We start from the raw sequence: 16,785 nt of genomic DNA on the forward strand, positions 1-16,785 counted from the left end.
ATACTGACTCATGTAACATTAATAATTTCAGTGGCCTACTTTGGGGAATAGAGATTTATCATGTGTTTAATCTGCCAACTGAAAGCAGCAACATACGGAAGGTATACTAATGAGTAATTTGAGACCTGTAAGCATCCCACAAATCCAAGAAGATTCCCAAGTCTTGGCAGTTTTCTTTGTCTTTTCAGGAAGACTGTTTTCCAGAAATTTCTTGCTTTCAACATCTTCTCCCTACCCAGCACTTTGGCGACCCTCCGCTTACCTGTTGTGCTCAGGCCAGTGTACTCGGGGGACGGGTTGCTGGCAGGGGAGGGTGGAGGGGGCACCTCCACAGATGTGGCAGATTTTGCTGGAGAAAATGGTGGCACTGGTGAAGGGGTGGGTGGGGCAGCCTCGGTCAAGATAATCTCTTCCTGGACTTCCGCTACAAATAGAAAAGGCAAGTTCTTAGATGCCAAGGTCAAGTCCAGTAGCCTTAAGAACCACAAAGAAAGGGAATATGCTTTCTAATCTGTGTTGTATTGGTTACTCCCTGCTTAAGCCCTTCCGTGGTTTACACACACACACACACACACACACACACACACACACACACACACACACACACACGGGTGCCCACTCTCAAGAGGAAGGTGGGGCTGATTTCTCAGCACCTGACTCCCTCACCACAGCTAGTTTTTGGTGTGTGGGACTAGGGAAACAGAAGGAGGGAGTACATTAGTCAGAGAGCTAAGCTCTGACAGGGCCATGGAGGCTCCAGCTTACCAGTGCTGCTTCCTTCCCCCTTCATGGCCCGCATGAGCTCGGTGGCCCGCTCCTGACAATGCAGTGACTCTAGTAAGTAGAGCACGTAGTCATCAAACATCAAGTGGATTAGGTGGAAAGACCCTGGTGAGGAAAGACCAAATGGGAAAGGGAGTCAGGCCACGCTGTGGACTCTCCTCTGAACACAGTTCAAACGGGAAAGGGAGTCAGGCCACGCTGTGGATTCTCCTCTGAACACAGTTCAAACGGGAAAGGGAGTCTGGCCACGTTGTGGACTCCCCTCTCAACACCAGTTCGGGACCTCATTCCTCCCCCTTATGGCTACAACTGTCTGCCCTTTGTCGTATTCCCTTTAGTTCCTGTCTGTGCACATGTCACCATAAAAAGTGGCACGTGCTGAGCCCCTCCAAGTGTGCCTGAGCATTCAGTTTCCAGGCAGCCCCATCCTTGCCTCGGGGCTCTCACTCAGCTTTTGTCAACACAATGGCATTTACTTGCATTCTTTCTACCGAGTAAGTATGCCCATGGCAGGTGCTTTCTAGTTCATGGGTGTCTACCAATGTACCTGGTATAATCCAAGGCACAGCATAGAACAGAAATAGGAAATTTGCAATAACAGAATTATTTCCCTAAATGTTTTTGAGGTTCATTTAGCACAAGGTTTTTAGAAAAGGTACCAGGTGGACAAAATTTGAGATTTTCAAGAAGTGTTCTTCATTTTGAATGTAGATAATTCCTAAAAAGGAAAGTAAGCAGTCATTTTAAAGGCTGTTCCATGTATCAGTGTCTGTGCTCAACAGTCCCCAGGGTCTAAAACCACCCAGCACAGATGGCATTGCGATTTCTGTGCTTCAGCCTAGCCTGCCTAATTCTTTTAAATAAGAACAACAGAGTTAGATGTGCAGTGAGTGGGTGTTCTGTGGCAACCAAGCTATTAGGTTATTGTGTATAATCCACATCTCAGCTACATGAGATAAACAGTAGTTTGTTATAAAGGGGAAAATGAGACTCTGGAGTCACAGAAACATGCAAAGCCACACAACACAGTCAAGTGGCAGAGCTGGACTTGAATCCATCTGCTCCTGAAGTTGCTGTTGAAGCATGATGTTCTCTGAAAGGAAGACCATGAAGCTTACATTGCAGAAGGAGATGAGTATACACCAGAGGCCTAAAGGTAATTATCTCAAGAATTATACAATGACTGATCCACAATAAAAAAGAGTCAAAGGATAACATCAGGTACTTAAAGCATTCATAATGAAGGAATTGTTTTATTTGCTAGGATGTTGGTCTAAGTCAACATGGAGGGAATGAAGCATCCATGAACTGGTAAGTTAGAATGGAATACCCTGGATGATAAAAATTGGCTTGCCTAGTATTGTTTGTCCAGGTAGCCCCTAAGAAACCATCGACACACTCAACAGGTCTGCTAATTTCCAGAGTTTCTGTTTGTAGAGCTACTGAACAGGAACTTTGTAGAGCTCTTGCCCCCTGCCTACAACCACTCTGTGCTTCTCTGATTACAAGGGCTGCACCAAGACCCTGACTTAGTAGGAGCTACTGTGTCCTTTAAAATCCATCATTAGGATTATTGGGAAAAGAGCAGTCCAGTGCCAGGGAGTCATGGCCACAGGGGAGGGTAAATATAGAAGGAAAACTGGGGTGGGGGGAGAGAGAGAGAGACAGAGACAGAGACAGAGAGAGACAGAGAGAGGAGAGAGACAGAGACAGAGAGAGAGAAAGGGAGGGAGAAAGGAAGGGAGGGAGGGAGGGGGAGAGAGAGAGGAGAGGAGAGGGGAGAGAGAGAGGAGAGAGAGAGGGGGGAGAGAGAGAGAGATTTTTAGAGAACCTCCTATCCTCAGTCTGTGCTCATCAGTGTCAGGGATGCAGCAGAGACTCAGTGTGCATAGAATGGAGGAATAAGGAGTGGTCAAGCGCAGACTGCTTTACAATATGCTCTGGCCTAAGCTACTCGACCTTCCAATGGCACCATGAAGGTTTAATTCTGGTCAAACTAGTTTATAGAAAATGATAGCATTTTAAAATGAACATTAGTATACTTACCTTATAGCTTTGTGATATGCTTAACTTTTTTTTTACATTTAAATCAGATGTTTGTTTTTGTTTTTTGGGGGGGTTGTTTTGTCTTTTTGAGACAAGGTTTGTCTGTGCAGCTTTGTAGACCAGACTGGCCTTGAAGTCACAGAGATCCACCTGCTTCTGCCTCCTGAGTGCCAGGATTAAAGGCAAGCGTCACCACGGCTCATTTCCTATTTCTTAAAGAAGTTTTAGGATTATTTTGCCACTGTTATTGCTTTTCATTTAGATGTTTCCTTTTGGAAGTTGGGGCATCTAATTTTATCTTTGTCACCCTCAAATTCTTTCCTCAGAAATCCGCTGGCCTGAATCGCACTCCTGTCTCATCAAGTCTATCGGACGGGCTAGAGACTCTGCCCCTGACGGTTTGGCTTTGGCAGCTGAGGTTTTCTTCACTTGTCTTGCTTTGTAATCAGCTTAGTCCACTGAGCCCTTACCCTCACAGAGTCTTCACTCTCCTAGCTCTTTCGGTTTCCGTGAGTCTAAGAATCAGGTTATTATACTCAGACAGACTGAAGATCTGAGCAGGAAGTCCACTGAATTTACACATTAAAGAGAATTACCATCTTGTTTGGGTGGCACAACTTTCCAAATTTGAACTATAGTTTTTTTTTTCTTTGAAGGGCCCCCTCCCCCCCGTCTGTTTCCTTGAGATGGGGTCTCACCATGTGGCTCTAGCTGGCTTTGAACTCACTATGGACTTGAGCTTGCAGTGACCTCTGCCTCAGCCTTCTGGGTGCTGACACAGCAGGCCTGAGCCACAATGTCTAGCCATAAAGCTTCAGAGAGAGCGTAACACCTTCCTTTAAAGAATTATTTTGAGATACTTTTTAGTCTCAGTTGCTACTATGAATAATGGGGTTATTTTAAAATTGTATTTCAGTGCTGTGCTGAAAATATTGATGATTTTATAAAAACTGAAGTAACTTAATTTCCATTTAGCTTATAGGCTATTTTCTTAGAACAACTTTATTGCGTTTGTTTTTATGCATGCATGCATGTGGGTGGGGGTCAGACAACTACTAGGACCCAGTCCTCTCCTTCTGCCATGTGGGTGGGTCCTGGGTCAAACACCGTGGGTCAAGACTCACAGTAGGCCCCTTACCCACTGGATCACCTGGGTCAAACACCGTGGGTCAAGACTCACAGTAGGCCCCTTACCCACTGGATCACCTGGGTCAAACACCGTGGGTCAAGACTCACAGTAGGCCCCTTACCCACTGGATCACCTGGGTCAAACACCCTGGGTCAAGACTCACAGTAGGCCCCTTACCCACTGGATCATCTTGTCAGCCCTGGACTCTCTTCTTTTTATCAATCATAGTATCTCTAAATAGATGACTTTGTATTTTCCTTCTAATTCATACATTTCACTTATTTATTGATTGGCTAGACCTCTTATACATATTGATTAGAGCATATGGGAAGTAATTCCTGACTTTTATGCCTTAAATGGGAAAACTTATCAAACATCACCATTTAATGTATCATTTGTTGTAGATATTTTAAAATAATCTTTAATATTCCATTTGATTTCTACTTTACAAAGAGTTTCTCAAACGTCATGGCAGGTGACTGCAAACAAATGCTTTCTTTTCTCTATAAATGATAAAGATGCCATATGACGTATCTTTTATCTATGAATACAGGATACTACCTAACCATGATTAGACTTTGAACCATACAGAAGTTTTGGTAGACCCCTACAATCATGGTTATTACTATCATTTTCTTTTTGTTTGTGTGGAGTGGGAATGGAAGTACACGTGTCCCACACCTGTGCACATGTGGAGGTCAGAGGGCAACTGCTACAAGTTCTCTGTCCGCAATGTGGGTCCCAGCCCAGGCCATCAGATTTGGCCACAAGCACCTTCCCCTACTCACCTAGATACTTCAACCATCATTAATCACGAGTTAAAAGAAAAGGCTTGGCATGGCAGCACACACTTTTAATCCCAGCACTCAGGAGGCAGAGGCAGGTGTCTCTGTGAGTTTGATGCCAGCCTGATCTACAGAGAGAATTTCAGGCCAGCCAGGGCTACACGGAGAGAGAGCATCTCAAACAAAACAGCCTGGAATGAGGTCTTGTAGTGTTCTCACCCATGGGAAATAAAGTTGACTCACAATGGTCTTTTCTCCTATCCTTTTCGCCAGGTTTGAAACAGAGATTCCTTCATAAAAAGGGTGCTACTGCTTTCCAGTTTTGATTTTGATTCTTGGAAGTAGGGATTTTCATAAATTAAGGACTATTTATCTCATATAATTTAGAAAATCTTGCCTCTTGAAATATTTTTGCTGCTGTTTTCCCAGGATTAGAGGTTTCCTCACTTATTCAGATTATTGTTTCTATGTCTCGTTCTGACCTCCAGTTTACCGCCTGTGTCCTTCGCCGCCTTGGCCTCCTCAGTTCTTACCGACTCTTAAATGTGCATAGCATTCCATTTCCCCTTGCCAATTAAGATTATGCTGACATAATTCTTATTTCATCCTAAACATGCATTCTGCACGTTCACTGTAAAAACAGATATGGATAGGTAAACAACCCAGACAGAATCTGGTTCTTTACTAGTTGTAGTAGAAACAAAGGCCTCTAATGTTTTAATTCCCCTTCGGCATTCCCTTCTCATTACTCCATGTTATGTATTTTCCCCTAAATCCAGGCTCTACCTTTGTAAAGGACACACATAAAGATTAGTTTGGGGACATCACCAGTCTGCCAACCTTGAACACCTGAGTTCAATTCTGAGAACCCATACGGCACAAGAGAGAGCCAGCTCCCAAAGGTTGTCCTCTGACTGCCACACTTGTGTTGTGGCATGCGCCCCTCACCCACCCTTCCCCACATACACAAATAACAAATAAAAGCATAAAGGGTTAGGTAGTAAGATTTGTTTACATTAATTTTCTCTCATGTGAAAACAGGACCCCAGGCTCATGTACATTCTTTGCATTTAATGATGAGGCAGAGGAAGCCCGGAGCTCTTGAACAGACAGAGTGAAGGGCGTGCCCTGTGTCTGAGACCTGTCCCGTGGATGGTCACATGCAGACCAAGAGTCACCTTGGTACTGAGCACAAGAACTCGGACGCAGAGATGACTGATTCAAGCTTCTCTGCTTTAGGGCATTTTGTCACATAGCAGTAGCAATCAGAAAATGGCTGTTTCGTGTGTGCCGCATATTCGTGGCTGTGCTTTTCTTTTTGCCAAAGTGCATTCTTTGGCAGCCTTTGCTTTTTGATGCATACATGTGGAGGCCAAATTCTCTTGGTCTTTGTATAGCTGAATATGACTTTCTGTTGCCCTCACTCTTGAGTAAATTGACAATTTTTTGTTCTTGGCACTTACAAGATATTATTCCATTGTTTTCAGGCATCTGCTAGTATTTGCAACAGTCTAATGTTTATTATTTTCTCTCATCATTTAAATTAAAAAATCTTAATCAGCCTGGGAGTGGTGGCTCATATCTTTAATCCCAGCACTCGGGAGGCAGAGGCAGGTGGATCTCTGTGAGTTCGAAGCCAGCCTGGTCTGCAGAGTGAGTTCCAGGACAACCAAAGCAATACAGAGAAACCCTGTCTCAAAACAAAACAAAACAAAACAAAAAAATCTTAATCCATAAATTTAAAACCATCAGCATGAATAAAATAATCTATCCCTTCTCTGCCATTCATATGAGTCCTGGGACTTCGGTGTAGAACGAGTGTGGTCAGGCGGATGGGTTCTGAGCCAGAACTCTGCCGTTCCATCTCCTTGATCTTGGGCAAAAAAATTCAACAAACTTCCTTCCCACCCTGTGTGTTCTTCTGCCTTGTGGAGTTGAAATAAATAAATTTATATTATTTATTTCTTATATTTTTGCTAAATATTTGTGAAGGTAAGTATTATTGGCTTCTGTTTGCCTTATTACATGTCTAGTTCTGAGAAGCCCTATTAAGTTCACCCCAGTTTCCTCATCTGACACACTAAAGGAAGCAATAGGAAAAATGCTAGATTGATGTCTAAAATCTCTTAGACTCTTCATGAACACTGGATCATAGTTCCCTCTGGTATTTAACTGAGGAAGACAGGTGGGTCAGGACAGTGTATGGGAAAGGGCTTACACTTGAACTGAGAAGGATGCCCTATCTCTGGAAGAACTCAGTCTCTTGTGCAAGTTCTCCTTCTCTCTGGGTCTGTGGAGGTGGGGGTACAGGTGGAGAAGGAAACTCATTCTCTCGAGTGACTCTAGCAACATCAGGGTCTTCATGTTTAGCAGGCTTTGAGCCAGGGCACCTGAGTGTAGAGAGGCAATTTGGAAGATTCCATCACAGCCACCAGGTCTGGGAGCCACTCCATCAAAGAGGCCCATGGGGCCTTCCAGGAGAATGAGCTTTGATGCTGGACCACGAAACCATCGTATAGAAAAGTGATGTGTGGAAGGTTATGTAGCCTTGCCCATCACTGTAACGCTGGACTTTTCAGATAGTTTGCTCTGGAGTGTGCCAGCAACTGCTCTCACCTTCCAGACGCCCACAGCAGTGAAATAAATGGACATTTGGTGAAATCCACATGGAAAGGTGAAGGCTGTTTGCTGGCTGAAGACTCAGGTGTCCCTAAACTGGAATCAGATCTGTCTTAAGACAGATGCTTTCAATTGCCCATCATCACCAGGACCAAAGCTTATCACCTGTCATTTCTGCAAACTTCTAGAGACACTGTTTATGGCACCAAGTCTGGCTGCGCTAGATCAAAGCCTAGACTCGGCAAGAGGAACGGTGGAGACAAAACTCAAAAGTAGTCAAGGAGAAGGAAGGTGTCAGCTACCTTTCCAAGCGTTGCTCTGAGTCTGCCAGGTCCCTTTGAGGTATTCCACAAGCCCACTGTAATGATCAGCCTGCCATGCTGGCACTCGGATGAACCCCACACCATTCCCCATACTGAGGACCATGCAGGACTTATAGGATACATAGAGCTGGCTCCTGTAGCTGGGGGAGGGGCCAGGGAACAGAGGGCTCTTTTTCCTAATTAGCTGTTTTCATACAGTGAACGCATGACCCAAACACGGCCACCAACTGGGTCTTTGACACATATATGCAGAAAGGGGGAGCTGGGCTTTTGTCTGCCGCACATTCTTTCAACTTGCCTGTCGCCCCAAGCTGCAGAACTCAACAATGAGTCAGATGAGCTGGACCATTTCAGAGTTTGCTGAATGGCCTTAGAGGCAGGCATTGTTTCAACCTACTCAATGCTGAGAAGAATACTGTATGAGTGAAACTGGGTTAACGCCTCTCATTTCACTGTGTCTAAACACACACACACACAAGCCATTTACCCCAGTTTCCAGCACATTTCTGTGATTGGAAAAGAAATGAACACACTCTACCCATTTTAATGACTTATACATCTCAGGAAGAAATCCAAGGCATTAATAAACCACAATTGTTCTGTCCAGGCTTCCAGGCTTCCATTTTTACACTGATTATTAACTCAGCCCAAACAAATGAACTACAAAGAATAATGCCAAGGAAACTGCCATCCCTGCATGATAGGAGGTGGTCAGTGGCATGCTTATTTCACGGATCAGCGATAAGGCAAGGAGCCCAGGTTCCTCACTGTCTGTGTGCATGCATGTGTTTGTGTGGAAAATGGTTGAATCTTTGATTTTGAAGCAATAAAAAAACTCAAGATACCATTCATCCATTGCTTAATCAAAAGCAGTTATGCACAAATGATCTTTCCAGTGGTATAGGTAACATGTGCTAGCGCTCACCACCATGGACCGGAAGTCATCAAAATGCCACATCTGATGGCACTGCCCAAGCAGCGATCATCAGATTCCCATGCTCTGCTCAAAGAGAGTTTCCATCTGTAGCTGAAGAATGGGCAGGTTCAGAGAACCCCAGGGCTGAAGTGAAAGAAATAGCCAACAAAATGTCTGAGTGGGCCAACTCTTTAGTCAAGAATGAAGAAATAACAGCTCCTAAATAACGCCCCTGTGTTTGCCACATTGGCGCGTCATTATATGACACAACTGGGAAATGGAGACAAGTCTGTAAAAAGTTAGATGGAAAAGTTTAAACCCGGACGGAGCTGACGGTTGATTGGCTTAACCTGAAATTATGAGATGCAAAATCCCATCTGTATTTGCAGAGGAAGACATCATAGAAACAATTACCCAGAAACTTTACCAACCATCCCTGGTAGAGATGCCGGAAAATGGAGGCCAGTGTTTTGGAATTTTGAATATCTAGGTCCCATCTCCCTTGCTATTGACAATATGGACTCAGACATATATCCTCCCTGCTGTAAAGCAGACAACTGTGTCCTGCAGGAAGTATAATATCTTAACTGAGTTGGGGACCAGGTTTCTGCTTGCAGAGATAGGACCTCGAGACAGACCTCAAGCACTGTCACAGTGGGCAGTAGTAGGTGAGGACTTGGGGGTGACCCAAGGGGTCAGGAAAACGAAAGAGGACATGCAAAATCCTTCTACAGAGTAAGTCAGAGTGCAATTCTGAAGAAATACCAATCAAAGCATCAAAAGTCAATCATTTGACAAATGAAAAGAAACATAAATGAAAAATAGCAGAAAATAACCTTGGGGTGTCAGTCAGGTCATTTGCAAAGGCTTAAACTCAGGGGCCTATCTGTGCCCCCTTAGAATGCCCAGAGCTGTGGAATTCTGCAGAGCGTCCTTTGGAAGTGGTAGACACTGGGGGCGTGACGAAGGGCAGCTGGCCACTGCCACCCGGTCCTCCTTAAATGCTGGCAGGTCTCTTGGTCAGCAAACCTCTGATTTTCACACAGGCTGCTTTACTACTTCTCCTTTAGAATTCCATGCCCTCTGGCTCTCTGACAAACCTAGCAGAGTTGTGTCCCACCCCCACAGATACCTTCACACTGATGTCCTTGTGGCCTCAGAGACAGCAGGTGAGACTGAATAACCCCACAGAGTCCAGAAAAGTGATGGGACAGCGTGTGTGTGTGTGTGTGTGTGTGTGTGTGTGTGTGTGTGTGTGTGTGTGTGTGTGTGTGTCACTGGCATAGCCTTACCGAAGCTGGGAGCACTGTGCAAGGTCATGTCCCGGATCACCCTTGTACCAAAGCAAGACCACATCAACAGGAACTGCTGCGCTACTTTCTTCAGGGACCCTTGTCTCTTGGCAGCCACCTACAAGCAAGCGAATGGCTTTAATACTTCAGCTCTTCATTCACTATTGGCTCTGAAAAACGAGGGAAGGTCTGTAAACCTTCAAGTTCAAGCCTGTGGAGCAGTGATTTTTTTCTTTTGTCTTTTTGGTTTTAGCAGCATAAACACTTAATGAAACCTGATGCGAAGGCACTATGTGAGGGACGAGTAAGGGAGGCATACCTGGGTGAACCAGGGACAGGAGATTAAATAAGAGTTCTGTCTCTGTCCCCTCACCTCTCATGGTTGGGGACAGCTCTGTGGATGCTGAGGGACTCTAGGGTTTTAGGTGTCCACAGAGACAACCGACCATCTGTGGGAGCCATGGCCGCCCCTTCCCTTCTGCCTACCAACCTTCACAACGCATCGGTCTACCATGGTATCCAGCCATTCTATGTAAGACTCGATAGGCGACTGCTCCTCCAGCAGGTGGTCAAACTCCTGGTACACTGTAAATGAAGCAGAACCCCACACGCCTTACTCAAGTTGTAGCTCCATAGTGGTTTGTCCTTAAAGGCACAGAGGACAGGACTGCATGGTTCTTCACGACCCAGCTAGATGACGTCCTTCCAGCCCTCCCTCTGCCTCTCGCCAGCAGACACAGTGTCTCCCCCAACCTCTCCCAGCAGACACAGCATCCCCCCCAAACCTCTCCCAGCACATTACTGTCTTCAGCCAGCCTTCACTGTATCATTACTAGCACTGGCCAACAGCTACTAAGGTATCAAGTCTTATTGCTGGCATTATCTGTGCCACAGCTGTTATCCTGGAAAGCCTTGCTTAACCATTAGGCCAGGACATCACCATCTCTTGTTGTCTGCCCAGGGATGGGGCATGAGCAATGATCCCACTGTTTCTGGATCACAATTATATTGTGTAAGCAGCTTACCCAGCCTCTCAGTGCTAGGCATGTGTACTTATTGCATACTAAGCAAATGAAACCGTTTGATCCTCTCTCCATCCTGTCTTCAGCTTCAGGTTAGGAAAGTAAGCATGGAAGTGTTTGGACATCAGTGAAGCACTGTGGGAAACATCTCTTTTGGTGTTGTTTTTAGATATGGTGCTAACAGTTCAAGATCTGTACATTTCTTTTGTTTCCATGCATCTGAGCAATGTTTTCACATGTGAGAAGGCCGGCCCAATTCACTCTATTTTGCTTGTTTGATAACTCTCTGCAGAACCAAATAGTCCCAATGCTTACCATAAAGATGGGCTTTAAAAGTACATTGATCTTTCTCGGATTATAGAAGTGTGTGGTGGCTAATAGTGTCACCTTGACACAGAATGGAGAATTGCCTAGGAGACAGGCTCTTGGGCCTGCCTTGAGATGTTATCTAGCTTGGCGAGAAGACCCAGCTTAGCTATGGGTCTTCCATGGGCTGGGGTCCTGAACTGAACGAGAAGGAGAAAGCGTTGGTTTCCTCTGCTCCTGCACGGCAGGAGCTGCCCTGGCTTGTGAGGCTGACACAGGTTTAGGTTCAAGGCCTAGCACTGCCACATGGAGATCACAGGACTCTGGGGAAGTCCCATCAATTCTTTGGGGCTGAGTTTTCTCAAATGTAAATGGGAGTAACCTGAGACTGTCCCTTGTGTGGCTGAGAAACAGAATTAATGCTATCACACATGTGGGTTTGATGGCACTTGGCAGAGAACAGACAACTGATAAACTCCATTATTATTTCAGTGGTTTTTGCTAAGATGCAACAGCAGACAAACAGGAAACTGTGAAGGAAGAAAGACTAAGAACCTGAGTTAAGGCCAGGGTCTAAACCCGGAAAGTAAGTGTCATGGATGTCCACAGGTCCAACTATTAGGGCTCTGTTTGCCTTTGAGAGGCCTTAAAGGAAGCACCCTCTGATAGGGAATCTCTGAGAATGTCGGTTTATAAACAGCCCAGGCTTAGACCGACTAGCAGAAGACGGGGCCTCAGGACAACAGTGTGGAAGAGCAGGGCCTGTAAGTCAAGGGGCCTGGGCTTTTCTGAATAGACCCTTCTCCTGGTGGGCATTGGGTGGTGGTGTAACTTACCCCTTACTTATGTGAATAAGGTATGGGTGTGGCCCATCTGCCTTCAGGGTACTCTAGGCACCACCCTGGAATCTCTGAGGGGTACTGGCTAAGCTTCCTGCGAGCATGCTCCCTGCTGCCCTTCAGAGAAAAGATGGCTCGCCAAAGAGAGGCATGCCCTGAGCAGTCAGCCGAGCCAAGGCTCAGAGGAGGAACAGAAGTGTCTCAAGGTGTTGGGCGATGCTTTGTGTTCCCTTGTGTTGCTTCACTCTTGGGAGCAAACATCTTGCCCACATCAGGGCTTCCAGCACTGTTACTTGCTTGTAGGAAGCCTTTGTACGTATGGCCATGAACACATGTGTTCATGGAAGTAACTCACCACCCAGTCACATGCGTGGAGGTGGGGGGTAGGCCAACTCATGGTCACATGACCTTTCACTGACACACAGGCTCTATACCAACATACATCAAGGCAGGCCCTAAGTTTCAGTTCCCATTTCTCTGTCACTCACTGCTGTGGAGGTGTGCATGGCATTCAGGGTCACATGCAGGGTCCTTTGCATGACACTGTGTGCTGCCGACCCACATCAGCCATGCGGACACACACCCTCTTAAGTAAGTTCACCTCCCGTCTGGGCCCATTTAGTAGGAACAATAAGAAGAACAGGATCCAGGGCAGGAGACAGGGAGGGAATAGCACTTGAACATTTATCAAGATACTTCCCCCCTTTTTCTTTTAAAAACAGAAATGGAAGAACTACGCCCCCGGTGGGACACCTTACACTGGATGATGAGTCTGCGGTGCTCATCCCGGGAGTCCTCCATGGTGTAGAGAGTTTGTTTGGTGATGCTGTTCAGGTCCACATTCCTCCAGTCCTCCAGCATCTGGAACGTGATGTCTGCACTGTGGATCACTGTTCGAGATGCCTGTAATCCAACCCAACCGACTTGTCAGCACACAAGCTGTCCAGTTAAAAGCCTTTCTGACACTAGAGACACACAGGTTTATTAAACACAGACCTCAGAAAAGTGACAGGATCACACTGAGGAGCTTCTCTGGCCACCCTGGGACTAACTGGTACCTAGAAATTTCACCTATGTTTTTCACATAAATGTAGTACGCATTTGGGGTTCCTATCCTTTGTGTTTGTTTTTATATAATTAGGAGAGGTAAAACTGTGAATAAGGTAGGAAAATAGAAGACATTAAGATACAGGTGCATTCTCTCTCTCTCTCCTCTCTCTCTCTCCCCCTCTCTCTCTCTCTCTCTGTGTGTGTGTGTGTGTCTTTTAGAACCATAACTTCCCAAGAAAACTATTGTTAGCAAACTGAAATTTACAAGCTGGAATAATACTAATAAGAGCAAAGGAAAAGATATCTAGGGTTATTTCTTTTACTTACAATTTTTAAAACACACAAGGACATCCTTGGTCTCTAGTTCTAAGGCTTGTGAACTTTCAGGCAGAGGTAACTAGAGCCCCTGCTATCCTCTGTTCAGGCACAAGTCAAATCCCCTGAAATGCCTGTAGCACTTCTTGAAGGTCAGAGCCACCCAGAGTGTCTGACTGCTTGAACACACCAGTCTCTGACCACGAGCCCCGCAGAATGTGGACGTGAAGGTCAGGTGTTGTGGGCTCAAGCATACATGGCTCCTGCCCCAGCTCTGCCTCTTGTCCCCCTGGTCTCAGCCTGAGAAACGGAGACACAGTGGTGCCTGCCTCCTGCTCCTCGTGATGGCTGCAAAGCTCCATGTCACACTGCCATTGCTGAGGTTGGCTTGCTTTGCACGGACTGTGCTCACGCTTGGGAGTCTTCACACCCTGTTTCCCTATGGACTAAAACATTCTTCTCCCACCATGCCCCTGCAGCCCTGCCTTCCTGATGCTTCAGCCTCAATGTGACACTCACAGAGAGCCCTTCTCCAACCAATGAATCCCAGAGAAATCCTTGATATTCGAGATTTCCTATTTCTATCCCATTTTCTTCATAAGATGCATATTTATGTATTCATTTATTGACTTGTTTTCCTGGTGAGGACAGGTACCTCTTAGCATAGTGTCTGTGATGCAGCAGGCACTCAAAAGTTTTTTGTGACGTGAGTGGTGAGATGAGTGTCAGGTACCCACCTGGTTAGTGTCAACTGTCTGGAGGGGCCTCTCTTTGGGTCTTGTTTAATTTGACTTGCTCTGTGTATGCATTTCGGAAAGCTCATTGGTTTACTAGCTCAAATATACCGTTGTGTTTCATTCCCAGAGTTAATACCAGTTCAGAGTTCTGGCTGGTCCAGGAATATGTCTGGGTACTGTCTAGTGAGGTTGGAAAGGTGCCATTTCCTGAATGAATTCCATGCTCTGTGTGTACAAGGTGGAGAGGGTGCGTGTGTGTACGTGCATGTGTATACATGTGTGTGCTCGTGAGTGTAGGCATAGGAATAGATGTCTATATGTGCATTAAAGGGACACAGTCCTTCCCGAAGTATCTGAGCCCAGAGGAAAACAACAAGAGCACGTGTGTGTTGCTCTACGGCTCCCTTTTTCCAAGTAAAAGAGAGCAGGAGTATGTGGCTGGCACATGCTGTCAGAAATACAGGACAAGAAGAGTGTCTTGGCTTTCCTAATAATCATGTTACTTCCCAAGTTCCATTCATTTGCCAGACTCTCCCAAGAGCAATGCCCAGGAGTTGCATTTGTCACAGCTGCCCCAATCTAGAAGGGTTTCCCCCATCCTGTGTGCCTTCAGTGACAGGCACAGGATAAGAATAGTGATGGGTGTGAGGATTCCAAGATGGAGCCTTCCTTGGACCACTCTGAATTACAAAACCCTACCTCCTGCCTTGTGCATAACCAGGATCTCCCAAGAGCCGGGTCTGACCATGTAAAGGCCATTGAGTGAGGTGCATCAACTCTGAGGAGGAACGGCCATCCTTGCTGAATGCTGACACTGCCCAGGTTACAAGCTGCTACTTCTTGAATGGTTTCTACATGTAACTAGAATGTTCAAATGTCACACTGAGTAAGGGAGACAACTGGCATCCACTGGGGAGAGGCCATGAGTGTTGCATAAACAATTGCACACCCAAGTGTCAATAGTAACTGACAAACCCCACAATTTATTTCAAGGAAATGCAAAATTGGAAACCCAGACCATATCCGAAAGGTTCACGGGTAACTGTTGTTAGAAATGATTCTGTATACAAGCTACATCTTTAGTCATGGGCTGAGGTTTTTGGTTCTCTATGTATAGAAACTAAACACAGAAGAGAGTGAGCCCTGCTATGCCACTGGATTGACACCACAGGAAATTATCCTTGTGGATGTAGCCCCTGTCCTTTGCAATGACTCAGTAGTATGTTAATAAACGAGAAGACAGCTACCTGGCAAAGATGATTCAGCGATGTTTGCCTTCTCAGAATTTGGGAAAACCTTCTTGATACTGCAACAAGAAAACAGGAAACTAGAGACATTTGCATGCTTGATATTCCAACCAGGAGCAGATTTCAAAAAGTAGTTCTTGATTTCTAACTTGACCTCACCGCCCTGCCTGTTTCCAGGGACTCTCTGGCAGACAGGTGCATCTCACTCTTGTCCTGCTCTGGCTCCATTCCCTAATGATATTTAGGGTACAGATTTCAAAGTCATGCGCACGCCACACTCGCAGGTGTGGGAAACGGTGACATCAATCAGCCGTGAGTAAAAGCAATTATTCACTCGTCTTTCATTTTGCTAATTGCAAGCTCAGTCACCACTTTCCACATAATCACAGGAATCAAACGGACGCTTTGAAGAAGCCTTTAAAACACGGTGTCTCATCAGAACCGTCACTGACCTCAGTGCTGTGTGGTCAGGGGTGCTACCGGAGCGGTGCCTGGGCTACCCCGCAAGGGATTTGGTTTTATCATTTACTATTTTGGCCAAATGGCTTCTGGGACCCATTTGTGGGTTCTGATTTAGGAAAGGCTGCTTGCCTATCTGACCTAGTAGTCTGATAATTTGTGGATTTTTTTAAAGACATGCTCCTGTTCATGGCCTTCATCCTTCCAGTCTTCACTGGGTGTGGGGGTGTTTGCTTCCACACTTTTGCCCAGTCTCCCAGCACTCAGGCCCCTGGGGAGGACCACTTCCTCCAAGCATGCCCAGGTGGAAGGCCCAGCCCATCTCCTCCTGTTGCAGACTTTGAACGGGTTTATTTTGTCGCTGGAATTAAAACGGGCATGGGCATTCTTCTCATTAATTTCTGAACTGGTCATGAAATAGTCAGAAATTCCCCCAGGATTATTCTAATTTGTACTCAGAGCTGGCTTGGTTTGAAAAAATCGTATGTGGGGTGGAGGATGGGGGGGGGCTGTGTGTGCGGGGAGATGAACTTCTAATTTTCCAGGCTGATCAATTGTTAATCCTGATCCTTAATTACTTTTTCTTTAACTTTGTGATGTGGAATTCAGTGCCAGAGAAAAGAAAAGGACTGAGAGCCGTGAAATAAAGCAGGCTTTATCAATAGGTGATGGGCTCTGCAGGCGGCCTCAAAGCCTCTCAAAGGGCTTCTTTGCCTGCAGAGAAGGGGTAATTTGATCGCCTTCATTTTCCCCACTGGAACTTGTTTTAGGCAAGGACTGCTAGATGTATTCAAACGGGCCCTTAAGAAACATATTTTAAAACCTTGTTTTCCTTAAAATCATCTCATTTTTGTTCGATAGCAACAAATGTGTTGTACCTGAGTCGTCACTGTGCCATCAAGACAGGAAAATGGAGT

The 16,785-nt window shown here is 45.7% G+C and overlaps 1 protein-coding gene across 4 annotated transcripts in view; it reads right to left on the bottom strand.

The window, feature by feature from the left end:
* The window catches only part of Rfx4 (regulatory factor X4), a 147,443-nt gene that overhangs the window by 24,743 nt on the left and 105,915 nt on the right, over positions 1 to 16,785 (bottom strand). For all 4 annotated transcript variants that reach the window (XM_005083789.4, XM_040755194.1, XM_040755193.1 and 1 more), the window contains 6 exons: positions 15,410 to 15,468; positions 12,819 to 12,963; positions 10,384 to 10,478; positions 9,894 to 10,011; positions 766 to 888; positions 263 to 424 (listed from right to left, as the gene is read on the bottom strand). In XM_005083789.4, coding sequence (XP_005083846.1) covers positions 263 to 424; positions 766 to 888; positions 9,894 to 10,011; positions 10,384 to 10,478; positions 12,819 to 12,963; positions 15,410 to 15,468 — 702 coding nt within the window. The remainder of the gene's footprint in view (positions 1 to 262; positions 425 to 765; positions 889 to 9,893; positions 10,012 to 10,383; positions 10,479 to 12,818; positions 12,964 to 15,409; positions 15,469 to 16,785) is intronic.

Source organism: Mesocricetus auratus, unplaced genomic scaffold (assembly GCF_017639785.1).
Source record: "Mesocricetus auratus isolate SY011 unplaced genomic scaffold, BCM_Maur_2.0 Super-Scaffold_100011, whole genome shotgun sequence".
NCBI classification, from domain to species: Eukaryota; Metazoa; Chordata; class Mammalia; order Rodentia; family Cricetidae; genus Mesocricetus; species Mesocricetus auratus.